We start from the raw sequence: 24925 nt of genomic DNA, 5'->3' as shown, positions 1-24925 counted from the left end.
CAATGATATTATAATTACCTTAATTAACTTTTTTTATTTATAATATCAACTTTTCTATAACTAAAAATGTGTATTTTAAATTGATTATTGTTTTTTCATGGCGTAGCGGTAGCTCTTTTGTCCCCTTATTACTTTCGCCTATACAACTATGAGATAAATAAAAATTTAAATAAGAATATTCCAAATTTTAAAATTATTGATTTTTCAGGACAACAGGTGTTACTTCGTTATACCTGTATAATAGTGTAATAACTGCTTCAATACGATTGCGCACTTTCCCCTTTTTTGGGCTATCTTAAATTACAACACGATTTTGCACCGATCTCTTTTTACCTGATAGCCTCCAAATGATATATTTCATATGATATTATGTATATAATAATTAATATTATGTATAATTTCCAGTTTCTTATAGATGGTGTGCACATTTTGTATAATATACTTTATAATTTATAGTTGTTATTATGTTATTTTGAAAACTCAGTTGTTTTACTCACAATATAAAAACATACAAATATGAAATACATATTTTACACATTTGATATTTGATACCTATACATTCACATTTTTTCTTCCCAATTACATTCTTAGCCTCTTAGAGCTAACATAAAAATTTGATTATTGTTGGTTTGGTTAAAAATTGTTAAAATTTACATAAACGTTCTGCAGCGCGGTAGCTACAGAATACAAAATATGCATCCTTATGTACAATAATTAAAACTTCATCATATACTTCGTACAATCTTTCTATGTAAGGTTTTAGAATTTATGCTTGATGGTGATGTTGTATATGATGATCCAATATTCGTTCAATTTCCTAGTTTCTCTCATCATGACCAATGATAGTTATATTTGAATTTTTTTTAAATTTTAATCTAGTATATTAATTTTAAAGACATTTTTTACATTGAATCAACTCGTTGGAAATTAAATATTTAAACTTTTCTCGAATAAATATTTCGATATTATATATACAGAAACGAATAATTACAATCAATTTAAATTTTAAAGTAACTTCCTAATGTAATTAAGTATTTATGTTTTAATGTTTTATTTTTCAATGTGATAATATTATTTCAATTAATGAAATAACAAAAGAAATTACGACCTCTTTTAATTGGCTTCCTTATATACATAGTATAATTAATAAGGAAGTTAATATACCTAAACAAACAACCGGTGCTATTGTAGTTGATTATCAAGTAATTCAGATGTAATTGTTTTATTTTGAAGGCACTTTTTTCAGAGATATGTAGCAAACCAACAATGTAAACAAGCGTAAATCGACGATGCTGCATTATGAAATACTGTTTTCTCTTGTGTATTCTCTGGTAATGACTCAATAAAATATCAAGCCAAAGAATGCGTTTTATAAAATAATTCCAGGGCAAAATGTATTTTTAAAACGACTGATGGTGTAACATTAGTTGATCAATACAATCTTAAGTTAAAAAAAAAAAAGATGAACGGCTAGGTATCAAATGTTTGCAAAATAAGTCAATAAAAATGGGGTTCGAAAAACAGCCGAGAAGGTAATGTGGATCCAGTTTCAAAGTGTCGAGATATCGATGAGAGAATACCCACTCGATTTGTCCTGCAGTAGTAGGCCGCGAACCGCAAAGCCACCAAACTGCAACTATTGTTTGGTCAAGACACGCGTGTCAAATATGCAGAGGGCTAAAGTGCAAAGCAGCAATATTTAGTTGACGGAGACAATGTATGTGCCTCAAAACCCGAGTACCGGCGCTGCAAGAACATAATATAGTAATCAACCGTCTCAAGGAAGTCATGAAGATGCGAAAACTCGGAACGAACGGAGCACGGCTTACGCGCGGACATACACTGCTGCAGCAGTGGCCGGTTCAGAACATCGGAAGGTTAGGTTAGGTTAATACCTAACCTTTGGGCCAGAGCCCAGAGAAAAAGCACTTCATCCATTTGAACTTCTATATTATTTTTATTTATTTATTTATCTACTTGTAACAAATTGAATATGTAGTTGGAAATCTGGGGCCAAAAGAAAAGAATGTTTAGGACATTTAAAAATAATCTGGAGAATACCTGCCCGAATCATCACTTTCAGAAATATTAAACAACAATCCTCAATCTATTACCAACATCATACAATTCATCGCAGCCGCCAATCTTCTAACCAAAATTTAGTATAATTTAGATATAGATACAATTCATGTAATTTTTTTTTTTTTATATATATTTCTCACTTTAAACTCAATGGCCCATGTTGCCGAGGGTATCATTAATAAAAATAAAAAAATCTGGAGAAACAATAATACAAAAAACTATAATTATAATTTATAATATGTGATACCTAATTTTGACAAAATCGATTTTTTTTTAAACTGATACCTAAGTATATATCCAACTGTACAGACTTGAAATGTTCACATAGACATGTTCACATTATAGCATTTAAATACTAACGTGAAATATGACGAACATTTCGCCAGCCCCCCCCCCCTTTTAAAATTTTTTAAATATGCCATAACATTTCTGCTTTTTATGAGCTTATTATTAGATTAAGAATCCGCGTGTTTAAAACTGTTTATTTACCTCCGTTTATTTTTTTTAAAACGTATATCTAGTCGGATACAGATACTTATAATATATCAATCAATCACGTGTAAATATAATTACACCGGTTTTTCCTAATTTTGCATTTATTCAGAATATACAAAATTTAATTTATAATACAGTTACCTATAAAAAAAAATACATAACATTTTTAATTATCTTTTGTCCATACTATTAAATTCACCCAAAGATAAAATTGTTTATTTTTAATCGTCACTTGTTTCACCCATTTTGTACGGTGTAGTCTTTTCGGCGTACACTATGTTGTTAGGTTAGGTTGAAATTTTAATTTTGTTGTTGGATTATTAGTTATTTGAAATTTATCATATCTTATTATCTAAAACAGAAACCAAGGTAATAATTACTATATAAAAAAATATTAGTTAGGTATTATAATATTGTTCATATTCTATTTTATTGCCTTAATTTGATTACCTATATAATTTTTACGATAAATTTAATTTCAAATAAATTTACTATTTAGACACCTAGTATTTTACTAACTTACTACTTACCAAATTGATATTAATTTATTATGACTTTGTACGTATCCGTGTTATTGTTGTTATTAAATACACGTGTATTTCAAAATACCCAAAAATCCATGTTATTAAATACAGTGGTTATTAAGCGTGTTTCATAATTATTATGCATTTATCCGCGTATTTAAGTACACGTGAAATAGTAAGCTCTAATTAATAACCTACCCAAATAATTATAACATACCTTTATGATGTTTAGTAATAACAGGTCTGCGATTAAGTGAACTTCAACAATATTAGTTATTACTATACAATAATATTAGTGTAAAACGTAGATAAATAAAATCTTCGAGGAATAAACATGGACTATAATATGTCTATATGGAATTAGTTTGTTCCTGGGGCCCTACATTTTATTTTATCGTCAGAATAACAATTTGTTACTATAAATTGTTATTTATTATTTTTATAGTTGTAGCAGCCACGTAATTTATATCAGGCTGAAGTTTCGGCGGTTTTTATTCAATTACTTGTTGAACGAGAATAGTTTGCTCTTGACTTCTATGAAAACGAAACACTGTAGTATTGTTATCACAATTTTTTTATCTTCTTTTAATATTTTGATAATAATATTATACAACAATGGGTTTTAGTATCTGAATTCTAAATTAAGTTGTTTACATTTTTTTGTTGATACTTGATTTGTAATTTGTATTTGAACGGTGTTGTACCTTGAGAAAATTCTATTTCAACTTTTCAAGTCAGCTTGGTCGAATGATTACAACCATACGAGATCATGCGAATACGGTTACTATAGCAATATTTACACAAATGCCATAAGAAATTGTGCTATTCGTAATAAAAACTATTAAAGTAGGAAACTAGGAAATCATTTTCATAAAAAAAACCATGGGTCGCAGAAGTGGAAAAGCATCAAAATTGAAACGCCATTCGTCTCTGTAATATTTCATATAATACTTATAATACTTTTTCAAAATAACATTCAATTTATAATTTTTAAATTTCAGAGATGATTTAACTGGTAGACCATATAGATTGCCAATTGACCGAAATCAAATTCGTCGAGTTGACCAAATTGATAACCCTCAAAATGGACATGAATATCTTTACTTGGCTAGGTATAAACGTCGGACGTGAAAATAGCCACTGCGATAAATTATGTTGTCTATTTGATTATTGTTTACATGTTTTTCTTCTTGATATTTTGGTCATGTATATTTATTTTTTATAGAAAAATGGAAGATAAATTGCCACCAGTTATGACTGCTACTAATGTTGAACTTCAGGAATTCATAAACAAATTTGAAAACAATGCTCCTAATTATGTCATAGTTAGTATTGAGATATATTTTGTCCATCAACTATTTTAGTAACAATAACAATTTGAACAAATAAGTTAAAATTTTTTCAAAATATACATTACTTTAATTAACTAAATAAATTTCAATAAATTATTTATTTTAATATTTACATGATCAATCAAACATTGATCACTAATTTTTGAAATAATTCTTGTTAATGATGCAAACAAAAATAACCAATACCTCACTTTGTGTTAACTGTTAACTTGTCAGGTGATTGCTCTCCCACTAAGCTGCCTGACAGCTCAGTCTCTAGACACTATATTTTCATCTTTATTACTAATGTTTACACAACTACCATAGCACTTAATATCTCTCATTTTAATTACAGATTTTAACTATTAACCACATACACAACAAACAATAGATTTTTGCTATTTACCATTGACACGATAAAATCTTAGGCTATATGGTTCTTAAAATATTGTATCCTTTTAACTGGTTTGGTTGATAAGTTACCAAAATGGCTAAATATTAACATGCATATTCTTGGCCCGGATGAAACTTCTCCATATGCCTTCTAGATCTGATCTCCATTTTTTTTTTTGTTCTACAAAAAAATGCTCCAATTACATAATATAAACCTTTCTGTTGGACCTTCACTGATTTCTTAAAAATTTAACCTTATTTTACTTATTAATTTAGCTATAAAAAAATTAATGTACCTGAAAGACTTTTTATTTTAATATTCCGATGCGAAATACTGATAATTTTATCATATGTATTTAGTATTGAGTTAGAACTAAAATTTTTATATTGAGTAGATATGTTTTATTATAAAAAATTGTTATTGAAATCAAAAAAATCATGATCAATTTTTTTCAGCCTCAGCTTGAATTGCCTTGCATAAAAAATAAGAAATTACTGCCAACTAAAGCCGAAATAATGTCTTACATTGAACAGTATGAAGATGCCAGAACCAAAATTCAGGATACCCGGAAATGTATTACTCATCCTGAAAATATATTGGTATGTTATCTGTCTATATTATATTTAACATTTATTTAAATATAAATTAACAATTATACTACCTATTTATTTTTTAATAATAAAAACTTATTCAATCATTTTCAGCCAACATCTAATTCACCAACTGCTTGGTTTACATTTTTGTTTGGAAGACAAATTAATGCTTCTACTCCAGTGAATCCTGTTCATAATATTGACAAAACTGTTTACTTTTATCAGGTAATTTAAAAATGATATCCTTTAATAATAAATACATGTTATATACTTGTTATCAGTATCGAGGGGGTGTAAATTGTTCGAACAGTATAAATAAAATTTTTTTTTAGAGCCACTGTGCTGCTGTTATATGTAACTTTGTTCAATGGATTATGAAAAAAATAATAAATACCAGTGATGTAACTTCTTGGACCTTTTCTGTGTATGCCAGTATGGACAGTGATCCAAGTGAAACTCTGTTGTCAGACATGCGTATACTTACACAGTATTTTATTAATGCTCGGGCAGAATTAGTAAGTAAAACTTTATACATACTACATTCATATTTAATAATTTTGTATTATATATTTTAAAGGAAGATCATTTGGATGTTTCTGCTTTGCGTTACAGCTGTTTAATTAACTTAGTCTCAGAAAAATTTAAGCAACACGATCTAGGTGATATTTTTAACTATAAAAATCATTATTCTGGAAGTAGTAAGTCAAAAAACAAAAATGAAGACTAAATACTGTTAAATGTGTTTAATTCTTTATATTATATATTTTTTGCTTAGTTCTAAGATCATGAAACTTTAACATTAATTTTTAACAAGTGTTTATTAATAATGTTTGTTATTTAAACTTATTATGATTTAAGATTAAACTTTATTGATGAAAGTTAGTTAAATTATATTAAGTAATAAATATTGAGTATATTAGTACAAGGGAGAACTTGAGAGCCATAAAAAGTCATTATTTTAATTATTTACGAGTATGTAGTATATCAATATAATAACGCTAATGTTTCATAGTGATTGGCAACAATTTTGTCCATTACTAATTGTAACTTATAACAGTCAAAAAAATTTAATAAATTATTACTATTTGACATTTCTCCTGAACACATATACCAATCGTTATTCGCATTCGCCTATAGATATTATTATTCATTACTAGGACCTACAAATAAAATATTAATTTTTGATATATATTAAACAATATTGATATCAAAAATTTGTCATAATATTATGTTGAATTATCAGTATTCTTGCCCATCCCTACTTTATTATTTAACTACTATGTTTATTAAAGCTATCCAGGGATCTAGCACAAATAGTTGGTGACTATCAATATTTTATTCTACTTTGTATATATCCATTCATGTTTCTCTTCAAAAATAACTTTTTTCTTAGTTAATACTTTTTAGACAGGATTTTTAAAAAATATTTCTATATTAGACAGTCACAATTTTTATATTTATAGCATATTTTTTGTCTTATATAAACTCAAAACATGATAATTTGAATTAGTATTTTTATGATTTTTAAATATCTAAGATAACCAAATTATAAAGTTAATTTTTTCAATTCTAAATTAATATTTTTCATTATGTGTTCAGATAATTATAGGAGATAAATCGGATATCATAAAAAAAAAAAAATACTGTTATAATATATAATCAAACATTTGAATTACATTATTTGGAAACCTATAAATGCTTTTAATGTTTCAAAGTTATGAGTAGGGAAGATAAGTTATAAAAATTGGATATTAATGTTCATTATCCATGCTAGGTTAGCTTAACTTCTGTTTTTTTTTTTTAAATTTTTCATAACCTATTGAGTTCAAAAATTAAATGGGTTTTTTTTAATGCATATTTTGGTGATTTTATTAAGAATAGCATATTAATGATATTTTCTTAACTTATAAACAAAGTATTTGAGGATCATATAAGTTATTATTTGTCATATTATTTTATTCAGATAAAAATAAAGCAATGTAAATTAAATGTTATCATTCTTTTTTATGATTTATTTAAATCAATAATATAATTTTCGGAGGGTGTAGTGTACGAGTGGATTAAGGCATCGGTTGCAATGTGCACCGTTTCCGGTTTGAATCCCAGTCATATGCGCCATCGTTTTCCGGTCAGTTTACACTGTCTGGAAAGAGAGGCCGACGAACTCCACCCATGAATGGTAGAAACCTATGGGTCCCTTTGAAATTCTGCCTATCACCAACATATTCCAACCAACAGTTCCCTCCCCCACAGTTCTACAGGATAATGACCCATGCTGTTGATGCCTCAATTCCAATAACAAAAAAAAAAGAAAACAATTCTCATTTAAAATGTCAGTCTTATCTGTTTTACATTTAAAAAAAAACTGAATATAAGTGTCATACTGTCATCATCATTATTCATTATCAATATTATTTTATTATAACAAAAGTCAAGGTCCATTAACATAAACCACAGTCTATGTAATTCAATATAATTACTTGAGGTCGCTTGATAAATAATTTTTAACATCAAGTCTGTGTATAATATATTTATTACTATAAGTATGTGTTTGTGTTAGTTACATAGTTGTATAAAATAAGATTATTATTGGATTAAATTGTCAAGTTCATGTTTCCCCAAGAAATGCAACAACAAATTAATTATTTATTGTGAACTGAAAAAACCTGAATGATTTGAGGTAAGTTTTAATGATTGGTATTAAATATTTAAGTTAAGTTTATTATTGTTTAAAAATTTAATATGCACAAAAAAATATTCAAAATCTGATATAAAACTAACTGGTCATCAGATGGGAATACCTAGAATGAGGATGGTCTTTATTTTTCTTTCTACTTGTTTAGTCAAATCATAAGACTACTGTGATTCGAAAAAAACTTAGTTTAGGATGAAACTGATGCAAATGTCACAAAGTCAAGAGACTAGCCTACTGGAATTTTTAAAGCTACGTTAAGTTATTATTAATTACCTAAGTACTTCATTGAAACATCAAAAAAGATTAATCCTCATCCATATGCCATATTTAATCTATTTTTATATTTATATTTCATCTATTCTGTGGAGTGTGAATAGACTTTAAACTTTGAAGTTAAAAAATAGTGTTTTCATCTCAATGACGTTAATAGAATTTTTGTAAAGTGGTGTACTGGTGTCAACTATAAATAGTATAAATATACTATATACATACAAACTATTAGTTATTACTTTGATTAAGACATAATATTGTATTAGTGTATATTATCCATAGAGCTTCTGAACATTTATGGGCCTACGTGAAATGTGTGGCTATGATTTTTTTGTAATATATTTTTATGTTTTTATTATTATAATAAAAATGTTTATAAATCAATAAATCATACAATCTGTACATGTTAGCACAATAAGTAAAATATTATTTATGTTACTATGTAAGTAATTACTGTAAAAAATAATGTTACTCGTATATATATATTTTACACTAAATGTTAGTCACCTATCAGCCATCGCGATTTATAATTACTTACAGAATTTATATTGGATAAACTATAAAAACCGATAAAATGTCACTCTCATATGGACATACGAGTTGCACATTATATGAATATATGTTGAAAGCAATAGATTTACAAAGTAATCCAGACAAGTTTTAAGTTAAATCAATAAACAAAATTTAATACAGTGAATAATAATAATAATAATATATTATAACACAATGCACTCATGAACGTATATCGGCAACGGGTTGCATATCTCGACTGCTGTAAAGACAAGAATTATGTACATAATCATACTATATCTAATATTACTAACTGCCACACACACACAATATTGAAAATATATCATCTCTGCATTTTCAATTTCTCTATAAATGTATAACTATATAACTAATATACAGTATGATAATGATAATACTACTTACTGTATACAATCTACAGGGTAACAACTAAATTATAATTTAATATTTCAACAATATATGATGAAAATAACAATATACATATGAAACCCCCGAGTACTGCAGCCTGAAATACATGTTTTGAGTATTTCTGAACATGGTATATTATATTTTAACCTACCAATTTGATTTAAATCATAGATTGTAACATAAAGTCTGTGTGGTAAAAATTGTTTCTTGTTATAATTTTTTATTTACATTTGATTATTCTTAATCCTTAGTTGTCTGAACTCTGTATAATATTGTTAATTTTTAATCTAGAATAGTTAAATTTATAAGAGACCAATTTTAAAATCTAAATCTATATTTTACATGTTAAATTATTAACTTATTAATTATTATTAATTATTATTTATTATTGTACCCACAGAATTACTAGTATCATATAGGTAATAATATTGATAATTTGACTAATTATTTAATATTTTTGTGGGATTTATTGTCATTAATTGTTATTTAAATAATGGTACTCTTTCTTTTTATAATTCCATTTATAAATTGAAAAGAGAATAAAAATCATGAACTAAAATAAATATTTAAAGTATTTTTCACAAAACAAAACTATTAAGCATACCTATAGTTCTAGTTCCTACTCTACTGCCTACTAGTATTAAATTATTACCATTGGAATTTTTAAAGTTATAACATATACCTATTACGCAAAATAGGTAGGTATGTATCATACCTTACACTATTACACCAATATCTAAATTGATATGACACCTCAAAACCCCTTGCATACAGGGTACACTAATGTTACAATAATTGACCTATAGCTTATGAGTCATTAGTAATGACATATTCAGGGCCTCAGGGGTGTCCCAGGGTGGCCGTGTCTCGACTCATCTCCTAAGTAAAATTCTATATTCTTTATTTTTATATGGTTGGTTGTAGTCGCCAGTTTTTAGTGTGATTTTAAAATGTTGATCAATTATTATTGGACACGCCCGATATATTATTTTTAATTATGTAAAACCAGAAGCAAACACAATTTAATCAATATTATCTTCCCACATACTACTTAGTGACCTGTAAAAATAAATCAACAAACATTTTAACTAATATAGTTATGTACCTAAGTCTGATTTTAGTTTTGAAATTAGTGTTTATGTTTAAGTGTTATACCAACGGACTTGGAAATATTTTAGGGGCTCATTAAATTCATTTTTTTTTGGGGGGGGGGGGGGGGGTCCAAAATTGTATTTTAACCAGGTAATGTGGTAATCGTAATATTATTACGATTCACAAAATTCACGCGGTCACGGATTCAGTGATTACATTATCAAATTGTAATAATCAATATGGCCCATAAGTTTTGTCAGTTCCGAATTTCTGATATCCGGCACATTATTTTAATTTTTTTTTAGCATATTACCCATTCTAAATTAATAACTCGAAGAATCTTAGTTCTACTTAACCATAGTAAATCACTAAATTTTCTCAAAGTTAAATGAATCTGATCAAGAGTAATATAGTATTTTAGCACGCCACTTTCGAACAAGTAACGTGTAAGCATTGACCTATTATAATAGGTCAATGCGTGTAAGTAAATTTATTAAGTGTGTAATTTTTAAACCATGTAAATGGCTGAACAACTAGAACTCCGAAATCTGGTGATTGAGTCGGATACACCATCGACAAATTCGCCGCTAACGCCAAACGTGACGTCTCCTAAAACACAAATAAAAATTCTCGGTTTACTGTTAGCTGCTATATCATCTTTATTTTTCTCTCTGAGTTCATTGATAGTGAAATGGCTCGACAATATGGATCCATTGGAATTAGCCGCAATTCGTTTTGTCGGAATATTGATTCCCTCAGTACCCATTCTGATCTACACTAAGCAAAATCCATTTCCAAAAGGTCAACGACTTATGCTAGTACTTCGTGCTTTTGCTGGGGCCACTTCAGTGTCTCTCATTTTCTATGCCATCAGACATATGCCCTTAGCTGATGCTTCAGTAATTGTATTCAGTGTGCCTGTTATAGTCGCAATATTTGCCAGAATATTTCTCAAGGAACCATGTGGACTATTCCATTACTTTACATTATTTTTGACAATGATTGGAGTTTTATTGATCACAAGACCTCCTTTCTTATTTGGCCAGTCAACGAAACAATACAACTTTTTAGGTCCATTAGCTGCTTTGTTATCTACATTTTTTGGAGCTATAGTTTATATACTACTTAGAGCTTTGAAAAATTTACATTTCAGTGTTATATTGGTGACATTTTCTGTTTATTCTATTATACAAACAACTAGCATGGCTTGGGCAACAGGGAACTTGAGTTGGCCAAAATGCGGTATTGAGAGAATTTTATTGATCGCTTTGGGAATATTCAGTTTTTCTGGGCAAATGTTATTAACCATTGCAGCTCAACTCGAAGAAGCTGGATTAATTGCTATTGCAAGGACTGTCGATGTGGTGTTTGCTTTTCTGTGGCAGATAATATTTTTTAATGAGGTACCTAATATTTTTAGTATTATTGGTGCAGTGTTGGTGACTTCATCTGTTATACTGATTGGTCTAAGAAAGTGGATGATGTCTATGCCGTCTACTTCTAGTTTCAGAAAAAAATATGGTTTTCTATTTTTATGACAGCCACATATATTTTACTTAAAGTTAAACTATTGATCTGTCTACTGTTAATATTACTTAATTGAATCTCTATGTTTGTTAAATGTATATTGTGAAATATTAAAATTGTTTGAAAATAAAAAGTACAATTAAATCAGCCCAATCTTAGTTTATACGCTTAGCATATTTTAGTTGTGAATCTGAACATTTCAATTTTAAGACTTGTATTTTAGAAACAGCAATTTGTGATAGTTAATTATCTCATAAGATTTTTTAATTTTAATAATAGATAAAAATTGTGTTTAACAATTATGTAAAATTAATAACATTTTTATACTATTCCCTGAAGTATAAGATCATTTTTATAAAGGTAATATACTAATTTCTTTGCAATTTGATTGTTTTTCTAGAAATAACAAACTTTAAATTATTGTTACCGAACAAATTGTATTTGTATAATTTTTAGTGATGTTTAGTCTTTTTGTTGAAATTATTTTCCATAAATTAACATTTCTAGTCAACAACATGACGTAATCTGTTGATTTTACATGTAAGGTATTAGTATACATACGAGGTTAAAAATTGTGATTTTATTGTTACTATAATTGTATAGTTAAAATATTATTTTAATTACAAATAAGTAATTATGTTTAAAAGTTATTAACAGTGTTACTAAATTATTTGTACTTGCTCTCCTTGATAATTTATACAAATTAAAAACTACTTACAAATAAGTATTTACTGTAACAAAATTAATAAATGAATAAATATTATAAATTATTTATTGTTCTATTGTTAATAGTTTGAATTTAATTTATTTTAACTCCTTAAAATAATTTATCTTGGTCATTTTTGATTGTTTAAAAAAAAGTTTGTATTAAAATTTTAAAATTCTATACAATTAAATTGAATAATTTTTTAGTAAGACTTATACAAAGTACAACAACAGAACAACATTATTCTACGATATTTATCATTAGAAAATTGATTTTTTTATCAGATATTGTTACTATGGTACTCTGGTTTGGTAACTATGGTAAATATTTTTATATTATTATTAAGGCTGGTTTTTACAATGACCGGTTAAGTCTCCGTTAACTTTGTAACCAGACATTGTAAGAAACAGCCTTAGTATTATTAAGATATATATATAGTGACTATTAACCGCCCGATTTAAAGTCACGGACCATCCCTATTGGTTTCTAAATGATTGATTTCCAATTAAATACCTACTTTTTACCTTAACATTTTAGTTGTATATAATTACTAATATTGCTATGCCAAGAACAACGTATCCAAAATAATCATCGCTGTCGGCTCGGCAAACTGGGAAGAAAGTATCACGTTACTCAACAATTTACAAAAAGTAATTAGTATAATTTGCATCTTTTAAATGTGTTAGGTAAATCCGTATATCAATACCTGACTGTGGTCTGTGATCATAAATATGCGTGTGCTATAATTACATTCGCGAATTAACAAGTACCCGGGGTGTATATATATGTATAATATGATTATATAATTTAACCGCCCTGGTCGTAAAATTAGCAACTGTGTGTGAGTTTTCTATCTGCTGTTCTCGTCACTCACCCCTATTATATAGGTATATCGATTTAGGATCACTGATCACTGATCAATAATTGTTGATTTTAAGATTTTAGCATTGCGGGTCATAATATTATGTTCAACATATCACACGACGAGGCTGAATATTAAGATCATTTTAATACGGAGTAATTCATTTAAGTGTCAACATGACAACATTTGTTATGTATGTCGACTAAAAAGTTTCAATTTAAAAACAACATTCCTGAGAACATTATTTTGAGTGACACACATTTTTAATTTTATATTCTGAAGCAGAATATTATTCAAAGAATGTATTTCAATCTATAAAGATCTATTTTAAAAAAATAAGTCGTTACTTACAACTTAATAAGCAATATGCATTTAAAATTTAGATTTGTAGTCGTGAACTCGTAAGTCGTAGTGGATAACATTTACCCCGTAACCCGCCCACCATGTAGTTAGTCGTTAATAAATATGTCTATGGTCGTTACCAGTCAATTACGTATTTATTTACGTAAATATTATTATCTTTGTCCATGGTTATCATCATTATTGTTACTAATACTCAGGCACAGATGACTGATTATCACCATTCACCGACTCATGGCACTCACCCGTCACGGCCGTCACTCGTCAGGTCGTCACCGTGGTCCGTGAGCATTTGGATGGTGATTGGTGTGTAACGTGATTTCATTAAAGAATTTCTCTAACGTTTGGTTGTATGTTGCATCCAAAATCAACATCATTGAGTTATAATTGTTATAACGATAATCTTATTTGTGGTAATAATATCATATTATTTAATCATGAATTAAAAATGATTTATCTTGAAACCCTCGGTTTAATAAAACTATTATTATTATTATTTTAATAATGTAGGTAATTATTGGTTTGTCACTTGACAGTTGTTTTAGTTTTTCGTGAAACGTGGGACTGCGGAATCAACAAGTTCATCGGGTAGTTTTCATTTTTTAACACCATGATTAAATTAAAGCTTTACTATGACTTCTTGTCACAACCAAGCAGAACTTTGTACATATTTATGAAGAAAACCAAAATTCCTTTTGAACCAAAACCAGTAAATTTAAGACAAGGTACATCATAAATTAAAATAATATTTTACCTATAAGCTAAAGTTACCGCGGAAATACATTTTGTTTTCTCTTTTTTTTTTTTGTATAGGTGAGCATCTTACTAAAAAATTTGAAAGCTTAAATCCGTTCAAGAAAGTACCTTTTATTTACGACAAGGGAACAGTTTTAATAGAAAGGTTATTATTTCTAAAAAAGTAACTTCAAATATAATTTAAATAAAAACCACTAGAATATTTGTCTATCAACTGTAAATAATTGGTTAGTTATCAATTTATAATTGAATGGCGTTTGTGCTCTAATAGTTGTCATCTGCATAGAGGATTGCATAAGGACAAAGGGTAGTACAAATTTGTAATGTCGCAGTTATCAATTGTTCAACTTATAATATTACGATAATATTTTATAATTAATGTAACAGAATTAAATATTGTTTTTTCTAGTGTTGCAATATTACGTTACTTGTGTCGAACATATAATGTTGCTGACCATTGGTATCCCAAAGACATACAAAAGCAGGCTCTTGTTGATCAATATTTAGAGTGGCAACATAATAATACTAGAGCTCATTGCACAGAGTATTTTCGGAACAAGGTAATAACCATTGTTGAATTTACTAAGAAATTAATATTATTCAAATTAATTTTTTTCCCTTAAAGGCATTATGGCCATTAAAAACTGGCCATGCAGCAAATACTGAAAAGGTAACAATACTAGAAAATCGAATGATTGAAAATCTAAATTTATTAGAAAATATTTGGTTAAAAGATAAACCATTTTTGTGTGGAGACAAAATTTCTGTGGCTGATCTTGTCGGTGCATGTGAAGTAGAACAACCAAGTAAAAAAAAACTAGTATAAATTAAACTGTATGATATATATGCTATATATTTTACTTAGGAATTGCTGGTTTTGATCCATTAGTGAATCGTCCAAATTTAACCAAATGGATATCTAGAGTTAAATCAGAATTTTCTCCTTTTTATGAAGAAGCACATCAAATTGTCGAACAAACTGCTGATGAATACAAACGTTATGTTAATGAATTAAGTAAAATAAATTAGTTAATGTTTTAGATAGATTGATCACTTAAAATGTATATTTGTATAATCATTTAGTTATTTAAGTTTAATACTCAGGAAGTTATGTATGTCAAATAATAAATTATATGTAATTTATCTCAATTTTAAATGTTGTACTTTACTTTGAAAATATGTTTGTTTTTATAGTAAAATAAAATATTAAAAAGATTATATTTTCAAATAGTAAGTCGCCTGAATTTTGAAAAATAAAGCTTAAATTGTCATTGTTCAAGTTAGAAATTTCACTGTAATGAAAATTAAAAAATAATTAATATCAGAAAACATCTGGATCAACAAATGTTTATATTTCTTGAATTAAAAACACAAAATAATTAATTCTACAGAAAGGTCTCATTTATTCATTAGATATACATAAAGTTAATGGAGTAACTTTTTATTTTACAGAACCAGCATTTACTTTATTAAATTGGTATTATATAACTACAGATAAGTAATACAAATACATTTAAAATTTCATATTTATTCATCTACTTCATAACCATGAGTGGTAGCATTCAATTTTGGGTTGTGGAACAAAGTCTGGTCTCCATTACCCCACGGGAATCGCTGAAAAAATATTAATAGTGATAAAATTAATTTTTGGGTAAGGAATATCGGTACAAATACAAGAAGTATCAAATAATATTAGTGTGATTTAGCGACAATTTTTACTATTAGATAAAAAGTCTGAAGATAAAAATTACTTAAGTCACAAAATTTTAAATAATAAAATATCTTATGAAACAAAACTGTTGAATTTGAATTACAATGTTTTTTTTTAACAATTTCATGAATTGAATATTTTGTATTTTTGAACATTTCAAATTGGACTATCTGTCATGTTTTTTTACTGATTACCTTTATAAATATAAATAAACCTTAGAGATATCTTTTGAACTTCTAGTAATTTTGTACAATAAGACTTTATAAGTGCTCAACAACTTGGACTATATAAGCATGAAATACAAATAAAATGTAATATGTATTTTTAATTTACTTAACTTGATTTCATTCTATACATTTTACTTTTTAGTATGATTTAAATTTAATATTTAATAATATAGATGAAATTGAAAATGACTATAAATTCTTGAATGGGAATAATTGAAATAGGTAATAACCGAAAATTGCGTTACAGATACATTGTGACATTGACATGAAAGATTTGGATAAAATGTTATAAGTTTAATTTAAATTCAATCAGTAAGCAACAGCGGGTATAATAATTGTGATCTACGTTCAACAGGCCTCTCGCAAAATAGTCTTTTTACTCATTACTTTAACAATAGGTTTACTAAGATTGAAATAATGTTCTTAATTAATTCGTCAGCGAATTGGCCTGTGTATTATATTCAAGCTGATACATACCCGGGTTCTGATGCGCAAATGTTCATATGGCACAAATTCTGGTCGCGATGTGTGTTTTTCATGTTCTAAATGTCCGTTGATGCAGTAAATGCTTGCCAACAGACATGCTGGTAGTCCAACAAAAAAGGTCACTTTCTTCCACAATTCTAAACCTTGGAGGACTTCTGTGATTTAATTAAAACAACAAATTATTACAATATACAGAAACTAGGAGGTATGCAAACAGAAGAGTAAAGTTAAAAAAAACAGTTAAAAATCAACTTGCCAGGCGAAGTGTTGGACTTAAGTTTATCGGCAGTGAACTGTTCATCCATAATAGCACGCAATTGCCTACCAGCAGAAAACTTACGGGAAAACACTCTGAGTGACATTTTGTCGTTCTAGTTAAAAAAAAATATGGAAAACTAACAATGGAATAATTGGTAGCGCAGCAGCAAATTTTCGAATGCCGAATGATTTGATTCTAAACACCTATTTCTAAGCAGGAATGAAAATTTTGCAATCATATGGAAGTTTTTAATGTTTTTATCTTTTTGAAGGTTATGATAAGAACCAAATCATCGGTGTCTCACCGATGTCTTACACTGTTATCATTTCGATTTTCCCACCACTTTTCATAATTTTCATTTTGTCGAAAGTTGAACTGATTTGTATGTTTTTCGGGCGTTAATGCGTTAATAACGGAGTTTTTCAAAACGGTCTAGTCGGGATTTAGTGGATTTACACCAAAATAACATGGCAAAATTAACATATTATTACAACTTATTGTCTCAACCGTCCAGAGCATTGTACATGTTTTTAAAAAAAGCTGAAATTCCGTTCGAAGGAAAGGTTATAGATTTACTGAAAGGTGTGTGAATATCATATTATTAAATAATCGTTCCTTACTTACTTCAACATTTTATTTAATATGTATTCTATCATTATATGCTATAGGAGAACAATTCACAGCCGAGTTTGAAGCCATAAACCCTTTTAAAAAAGTACCAGTCATCAATGATAAGGGATTTGTTCTTATTGAAAGGTAATAAACTTATTGTTTTAAGGAATAGGCATAACTGATCTGATGTACAATACTTCTACCTATCATATCTGTAACAGTGTAACAGTGTTTTGTTCAAGTCAAAAGCAAATAAATATATAATAATTAATCACAAGTCAAGTTGTTATACTTATTTCACCCGAACCATCTACTTCTTCATATGTCGTTTGTCCTCCTGTATGCTAGGACGCTACATTAGTATAAGTTATCTCAGAGTTATTCCACCAGTTAAAGTAAAGTATGTACAACTATAAAAGAGTTTAAAATATTACCACACACTATATAATATAATCATATAGTCTATGATATAACTATACAACAATCGTATAATGACTAATTCAATCTTCTTGAATACGAGAGTTATAGTTTATTCGTGATATGATCCAATATATTCATAATGTGATGAAAAATAGTTTCTTATTTAGCTTAGGTATTGCTATTACAAACATTAAAACTACTAATATTTATGACCTTAATTTTTTCTGTAATTTTATTCACAAAACTATTCATCACACTATTCACTAGTAATGAAAAATAAAAACTAATTTTTATACTTCCAAAAAATATTTCTATTATTGTGTTTAAATTTTTATTTTCATTAAAAGTAACACCACAAGTCTACAACCTTACGATATTTTAACTCTTTAGTGGATCAGAAAAAATTCCAATATCACTCTTCAAAACTAGCTCATATTACATACAACTTTTTTCATTCATGACTGAATAAATCAACAATAATTAGTCGATTAAATAACTGACACACTGTATTATTTGGTATCAAAATGTTATATTCATATAAATCTAATATATGAACTAACGATAGGTATTGAATTTAACAGAGAATTTGACTATATGATTCTAAATGCTATTTTATTTTATAGCATAGCAATATTGCGTTACATTTGTCGTACTTATAATGTAGCAGATCACTGGTACCCTAAAGACTCTGTGAAACAAGCACAAGTAGATGAGTACCTTGAGTGGCAACATACAAATACTAGAGCTGATTGTGCTCTATATTATTTACATAAGGTATGAATTAACATAAAAATCTAGTATTTAATTGATAATGAATAAATATATATGTTTCAGATTTTTTGGCCAGCTATGAAAGGAAAACCAGTTAATGAACAGAGAGTCGCTCAATTAGAAAAAAAAATGAATATTACTTTAGATCTAATAGAAAACGTTTGGTTGAAAAATAAAACGTTTTTGTGTGGAAATGAAATTTCCATTTCTGATATTATTGCTATATGTGAAATTGACCAAACTAGTAAAATCAATTGAAGAACAAGATGTCAAAGACATTTGGCTAAATTTACTTTAATTTTTTTTAGGAATGGCTGGTTTCAATCCATATGCCAATCGTCCAAATTTATCTAAATGGAAAATCAAAACGGAATCATTGTTAAGCCCGTATTATGAGGAGGCCAATGAAATAGTTGAAATACATGTTGCTAAATATAATAAAAAATATGGTACACTAAATTCACATATTTAATTTTACTTATTTTAAATGTTTTGTGAAATAATAGGAGATAGAATACTCAAGTTTAGTATAATTTAGGTTGCTCATGGTTCTATTTTTATTTTGTGTAGGAACATTTTTTAATAATTTTTTTTGTTCATGTTAAGAGCTTTTACTTAACTATTTGAGTGTCTTATGATCACCCTGTTAAAGCATTAAGTATTATAAATTTTAAGATTTTAAGTAATTTTTAAATTTAGTGTTTGTTAACAACAGTGATTAAGATGATTTATATTTTTATTACCTCTGTGGCTACTCCTTTTAATCTTGAGCTATGTTTTAAAATTATAAGCATGGCAATCTTTTGAAACTTTATTTACCTGGCCAGGCAGTCATATGAGTTGAAGCAGTTTTCAAATATATTACTGTGAAATTATGTGCAAGATCAACAGCAAATTAAGAAAAAATATGAATAGATGGCATGGTCTTTACCATGTGAAAAAGACAAACAAGAATCTGAAAATATATATAAATCTCTGTGATAATTCTTTGTTGTAATATGAAATTAAATAATAATGTATGGGATTAATGAGCATCTAGTGAATAATGTTATAAATAACCTTACAATTTATAAATTTTAATTACCAAAAAATATTTTCTCAAATGTAGATCTAAGAACATTGGAATGTATTATGTGATTTGGCTATTTTTAATTTTAATTAATACATAAATAAAATGTTATTTAACTCTTTTTATGTACTATGACTTGTTGCTCGTGTTTTATTAAATAATTTGGTTATAACTTGATATAAACTTCCTTCCCGTTTTAATCCATATTAATAACTGACATTATAAACCAGTATTAATCATCAGTCTCTTTTATAGTGACGATTACATAATGTGCTTCGCCCATTCAGATATTATCATTTCACTTTAAATAATCTCAGATTACTTATTTTGACTAAGTTTTAAAGGAATTATAAACAATATTTTTCAAAATTTGAAGTGTTATTCAATAGAAGGTTATTCAACGTACAATATATAGTTAACAAAGTACCAGCTGTATAATTAAATATTGTCAGTTAGAAAATGAAAGTTGTTATTCTCAATTGACCTTGAGGTTTATTGTTTTGTTTACACTAAAATCTAGAATGTATTTGTAGTGATAACTTCACTTAAAACATTATAATAATTCACAAGTGATGTCTTAGCAGTTAGCACGCACACGGTTAGATAAATAATAAGACTAAAAATGTCAATAAACTTATATGTATTGAAATGCATTGATGTCATATACAATTACTTATACACATTTCAAAAATATAACATCCTTAAATAATATCATGAAAAAAAAAAAGAAAAAAAATATATATTAAGTGAAAAGATAATCTACGTTTAAAGAATGTAGACTATACGTTTCAGAACATAAGTTTTTAAAATTAATATCAATTATTAACGATGGCTTCTAATGAGCAATCAATACATTTATTAGAAAATAAAGAGAAAAAAAAATAAGTAAAACCGTAGCAAGACATTGATATTTGGGGAGGAAGCATGGTCGTTCATCATTTTCTGGTCGATGGATGAGGCTTCAAGTTCTCATCCTTCTTGTTGGTTTCAGTGTTTTGCAATTTAGTAGAGATTTTCCTAGAATGACCGCTGGGATCGAAATGATTGGTGTGTTCGCTGGCCTCTTTCTTGCTCCTGTTCTTACCTGTAGAGTGAAAAAAAAACACGTTAACCAGGTAGGTAATACACAGTAAAAACGTGCAGATATCAAAAACATCATTTCGATCGTAATAATATTACCACTGTGTCCGCTGTTGACCAATTTGTCTTGATCGTAGTTGTACTCGTCGTACTCATCTTCCACAGTAATAGAAGACATGTTTAATTCTCGTCGGACAATAGATTTTCGTATTTACTTTGAGACGTGCACGCCGACAGTTATATTCGACAATAGTTTCCGCGTTGTTTGTCTTGGACGTTCGTGTGTGTGGGTAATGTACTAATGTCTGGTTTTTTTTCAATTATATTATGGTTTCTATCCCCACTTGAAATCGACGTACCGACAGACCTCTTCCGCGAACGGTTACCACAGCTGCTGAGCTGCTACTCATAGAGACGATCAGCTGTAGCTATGTGCGCGATAGATAACTTGTTACAGTGCTGCCAACACTGGTGGCCGACGGCATGTTTTCTCAGAGCTATCTTGCGCTCACGTTATTCGGTAGCCTTCAAAAAGTTAAAAAAAAAATTTTGGGTTGACTGAGTTGACTGTCGACTAACAAATGCATTGATATTTTACAATGACGTGCGCTTGTTTTAAAAAAAAATGTTCTGTGTTTTAACTCAGCAGAACAAAATGCAAAAATATTACAAGATTTGGATAGACCTATATCTTTTCTGGTGAATTATGTTAAGCTTTTTATAGGCATGTCGCCATGAGACATTTTTTTTATTAATGTCGATATTATAAATAATTGGGAATACGGACCTCTTTGTAATAAAAAGTTGTAATATAATGAATTTTTATGTGTGGGTTAACAAAGGTCTAACAAAGCAGACATAAACGAAAAACTTAATGCTACGATCCCCTCATATGTCAGTATGTCACGGATTTTGCGGAAGAATTGATGTTTAAAGTAAGATTTTTTCATATTCTTTTGAACTAAGGCTTTCTTTTTATAATCTAAATAAATGTTTAACGCCACGAACAAAGGTGTTATGCAATATCGTAAACAACGCCGACGGTAGTTTTGCGGGGCCCGGGCCAAATTTTTTCACGGGCCCTAGAAATTATGTTTCGTAGGCACAAACAATTTTCTTGGTACATCATAGACCATACAGTACTTACTTATCCATTTGATTTTTTTCTATATTTGATTTAACATACCTAAAAATATCCATAACGATGTGCGCAAAACCAATTAAATTGTTTTTCAGCGTATTATTTTGTCGCACGTCGCGCGTCGGCATTATAATTTATTTTTACTCTCACTCGTTTATTGTAATTTTATATTACGATTATCAGCTGATAAAGTTCGTCGATCGTTATCGTAAATTCTTTGGTAAGTGTAGAAGGCGCCCCTGCTAAGAGTAATTCAAATAATTCAAAACATGACTACACTTACGCAACTTATCGTTCGACTCCGAATAAAAGGAGATCAGCACGCGGGCTGGAGGACAAATTACAAAAAAATAAAAGCAACGCTAAATATACTGGTGCCGCACCTTGTCGAGCACGTGAGTGTCGATTTTAGAAATAATTGTTATTATACAAACAACGAATTTCAGTAATATTATATTCGATATTGCGAGTACAGATTGGGAACGCCGATCGTCAGGTGTGCGTGAGTAACGATAAATACAATAAAATTTGCACGGTCGGTTGGATTTTTTGAAGATAAAAACTTAAACGAGTTACTTGACAAAAATGTTAATACATAATGAATGAGCGAAAAAGACGTACTTGCGCGAGGTCGGAAGTGAAAGATAAAGAGCGTCGTGAGCGACTGTAACGAATACAAGTAAAAGGACGGAGCGAAATTCGATTTGTACAATTGCGTTAATGTAGGCACATGGTGATACGGCGCCCACAAAAAGAAGAGCAGGACCACTTGACTTGACGTCGACGGATTTGACTGCGTACGTGCAGTGTTCGGCAAGCGGATCCTCACATGCGATGAATGCTGCAGGTTTGAGTGGATCGATGGAAATCCACACAGCAGACAGGTCGCGTTGCACTTTGAACGTCTTCTCCCGGCGTTTGAGTACGACGAGTGGGTCCTCGTAACGTGGTTGGTGCGATGTTCCCACTGCGTCGATCAGGACAAAAACATGACTGACCCGGCTCAGGTCACAGTATACGCACGAACGTAGTGCGTTGAGTCGGGACTGTACCACGGAGTCTCGCAACGCAGCTACCAACTTGGGTGGTCGTGGCTCGCCAAGGAGTCTGAACGTGGTGCGTATACTAACTCGATGCCCTCTTTGACTGTGCTGCGCAGCGCGATTAGTTTACGATAGTCAGTTTGGCTTACCACTAGCTGAGGAGATTCGTGAGCATGCGTTGGAACGTTCTATCATCCTGTTGGCTTAAGGGTGATGCGAATGTGCTGAATGCCGAAGATGATTTGAACAGATCTTACTCGAACTGTCGGCCTTGGTTGGTGGTGATGACGTCGGGCACGCTAAACCGTGTTATTCAGTTCGTTATTAAGAGGACGCTACACCCGCATGTGTTGTCTCCGTCGTACAAGTGCGTAGCATAGAAAATTTTACGCTCAGCAGATCACGATTATTTCCGTTAATTTAATATTTAGAGTGAGTTGACCTATTATAAAAATTAAAGGCAAGATTATTACCGAGGGCATCTCATAGGCCCTTTATTATGTCCCCTAGGGACATATTTTATTATATTTTAATTTTAAACTGAGTTATGACTATTTTAAAATTGTAAATTATTTTTACATCTAAAAATACTCATAACTCGGCTTAAATTTAAAAAAATATAATAAAATGCCTATGAGATGCCCTCGGTAATAATCTTGCCTTTAATTTTTATAGTAGCTAGGTCAATTCACTCTAAATTTTAATTTAACGGAGATAAATGTGATCTGCTGAGCGTAAAATTTGCTATGCTACGCACTTGTAAGACGGAGACAACACATGCGGGTGTGGCGTCCTCTTAAGAGCTACGTGACTGCGTATGTTGACATATTATCGGTCGGCCACATTTCTGGTCAGCGTGTAAATCGGTCGGTGACGGTTAGTAGGTACTATTGTATCCGCTGAACGGTTGATGGTATAGCGGCCCAATCAAGTTAAGGCGAGTGTGACCGAAGCTTCGCTCGGTTTGATGCTGGACGTCGTTTGTTTGTGTAATACTTAGACTCGTTGGCACATTCGCAGGATCGGGTTCATCGCGTGATTTCCCGATCCAAGTCCGTTCTGCAGCAATTGCGCAATTTGATTAGCCGAAGTGTGGTGTGGTGACTGCGCCGCGCTGTATTACCGTGTAACGAATCGAAAACTGCGCGCGCTGCCGAACACGACACGACGCCACGCCGTTCGGAAAGGCGCGCGCCTGCAGCAACAACGAATTTGTTGTATTATCAGCACTATCGATAATTCTCTGGAGCTGCATGCAGATCGTTAGCTTGGTCGATTGACCACTGCCGTATAATTCCGGTAGCGTTGCAGTCTGCAACGATTTCAAGTGTCGACAACGCGTCGGGGATGATGTTGTCCTTGGCCGAAAAGTGTTCTACGTTGTGTATGAATTGAGGCAGAAACGAAATTTGTCATAGGTACATGTTGGTTGACGATCTTTTCTGCCTTGAGTCTAAACATGTATATAGGTGAGCTGCTTGTG

At 29.6% G+C, this 24925-nt stretch overlaps 6 protein-coding genes across 7 annotated transcripts; 4 read left to right on the top strand and 2 right to left on the bottom strand.

The window, feature by feature from the left end:
• Positions 1–3712: 3712 nt before the first annotated feature.
• Positions 3713–7408, top strand: LOC107165298 (uncharacterized). The gene is made up of 7 exons (XM_015513471.2): positions 3713–4033; positions 4103–4213; positions 4327–4426; positions 5282–5425; positions 5531–5644; positions 5752–5934; positions 5997–7408. The coding sequence occupies exons 1-7, from the start codon at positions 3984–3986 to the stop codon at positions 6144–6146; spliced, it is 852 nt and encodes a 283-aa protein (XP_015368957.2). The 5' UTR covers positions 3713–3983; the 3' UTR covers positions 6147–7408.
• Positions 7409–7552: 144 nt separating this feature from the next.
• Positions 7553–15772, top strand: LOC149055184 (glutathione S-transferase theta-1-like). Of its 2 annotated transcripts, none has more exons than XM_089229801.1 (6): positions 7553–8099; positions 14404–14592; positions 14681–14768; positions 15033–15183; positions 15249–15429; positions 15489–15772. In XM_089229801.1, the coding sequence occupies exons 2-6, from the start codon at positions 14478–14480 to the stop codon at positions 15650–15652; spliced, it is 699 nt and encodes a 232-aa protein (XP_089085927.1). In that variant the 5' UTR covers positions 7553–8099; positions 14404–14477; the 3' UTR covers positions 15653–15772. The 2 variants fall into 2 exon arrangements, with proteins under 2 accessions (XP_089085927.1, XP_089085926.1); XM_089229800.1 differs by lacking the exon at positions 7553–8099 and adding an exon at positions 14068–14280.
• LOC107165295 (solute carrier family 35 member G1) lies at positions 10634–12728 on the top strand. Its single transcript, XM_015513467.2, has one exon. The coding sequence runs from the start codon at positions 10934–10936 to the stop codon at positions 11948–11950; it is 1017 nt and encodes a 338-aa protein (XP_015368953.2). The 5' UTR covers positions 10634–10933; the 3' UTR covers positions 11951–12728.
• A 230-nt stretch (positions 15773–16002) lies between the features above and the next one.
• Positions 16003–17529, bottom strand: LOC107165299 (cytochrome c oxidase subunit 6A2, mitochondrial-like). The gene is made up of 3 exons (XM_015513472.2): positions 17304–17529; positions 17039–17202; positions 16003–16237 (listed from the first exon to the last, which is right to left on the bottom strand). The coding sequence occupies exons 1-3, from the start codon at positions 17407–17409 to the stop codon at positions 16151–16153; spliced, it is 357 nt and encodes a 118-aa protein (XP_015368958.1). The 5' UTR covers positions 17410–17529; the 3' UTR covers positions 16003–16150.
• Positions 17530–17634: 105 nt separating this feature from the next.
• On the top strand, positions 17635–20313 carry LOC107165292 (glutathione S-transferase theta-1-like). Its single transcript, XM_015513463.2, has 5 exons — positions 17635–17888; positions 17975–18062; positions 18962–19112; positions 19173–19353; positions 19418–20313. The coding sequence occupies exons 1-5, from the start codon at positions 17774–17776 to the stop codon at positions 19579–19581; spliced, it is 699 nt and encodes a 232-aa protein (XP_015368949.2). The 5' UTR covers positions 17635–17773; the 3' UTR covers positions 19582–20313.
• A 488-nt stretch (positions 20314–20801) lies between these two features.
• Positions 20802–21613, bottom strand: LOC107165297 (nuclear protein 1). Its single transcript, XM_015513470.2, has 2 exons — positions 21358–21613; positions 20802–21262 (listed from the first exon to the last, which is right to left on the bottom strand). Exons 1-2 carry the CDS (start codon positions 21434–21436, stop codon positions 21114–21116), a joined length of 228 nt encoding a protein of 75 aa, XP_015368956.1. The 5' UTR covers positions 21437–21613; the 3' UTR covers positions 20802–21113.
• Between the last annotated feature and the right edge of the window lie 3312 nt (positions 21614–24925).

Source organism: Diuraphis noxia, unplaced genomic scaffold (assembly GCF_037042655.1).
Source record: "Diuraphis noxia isolate RWA-SAM2 unplaced genomic scaffold, SU_Dnox_SAM2 contig0005, whole genome shotgun sequence".
Classification (NCBI taxonomy): Eukaryota; Metazoa; Arthropoda; class Insecta; order Hemiptera; family Aphididae; genus Diuraphis; species Diuraphis noxia.
The sequence above is the reverse complement of the archived record's forward strand: the minus strand, read 5'-3'. Positions and strand labels throughout refer to the sequence as shown.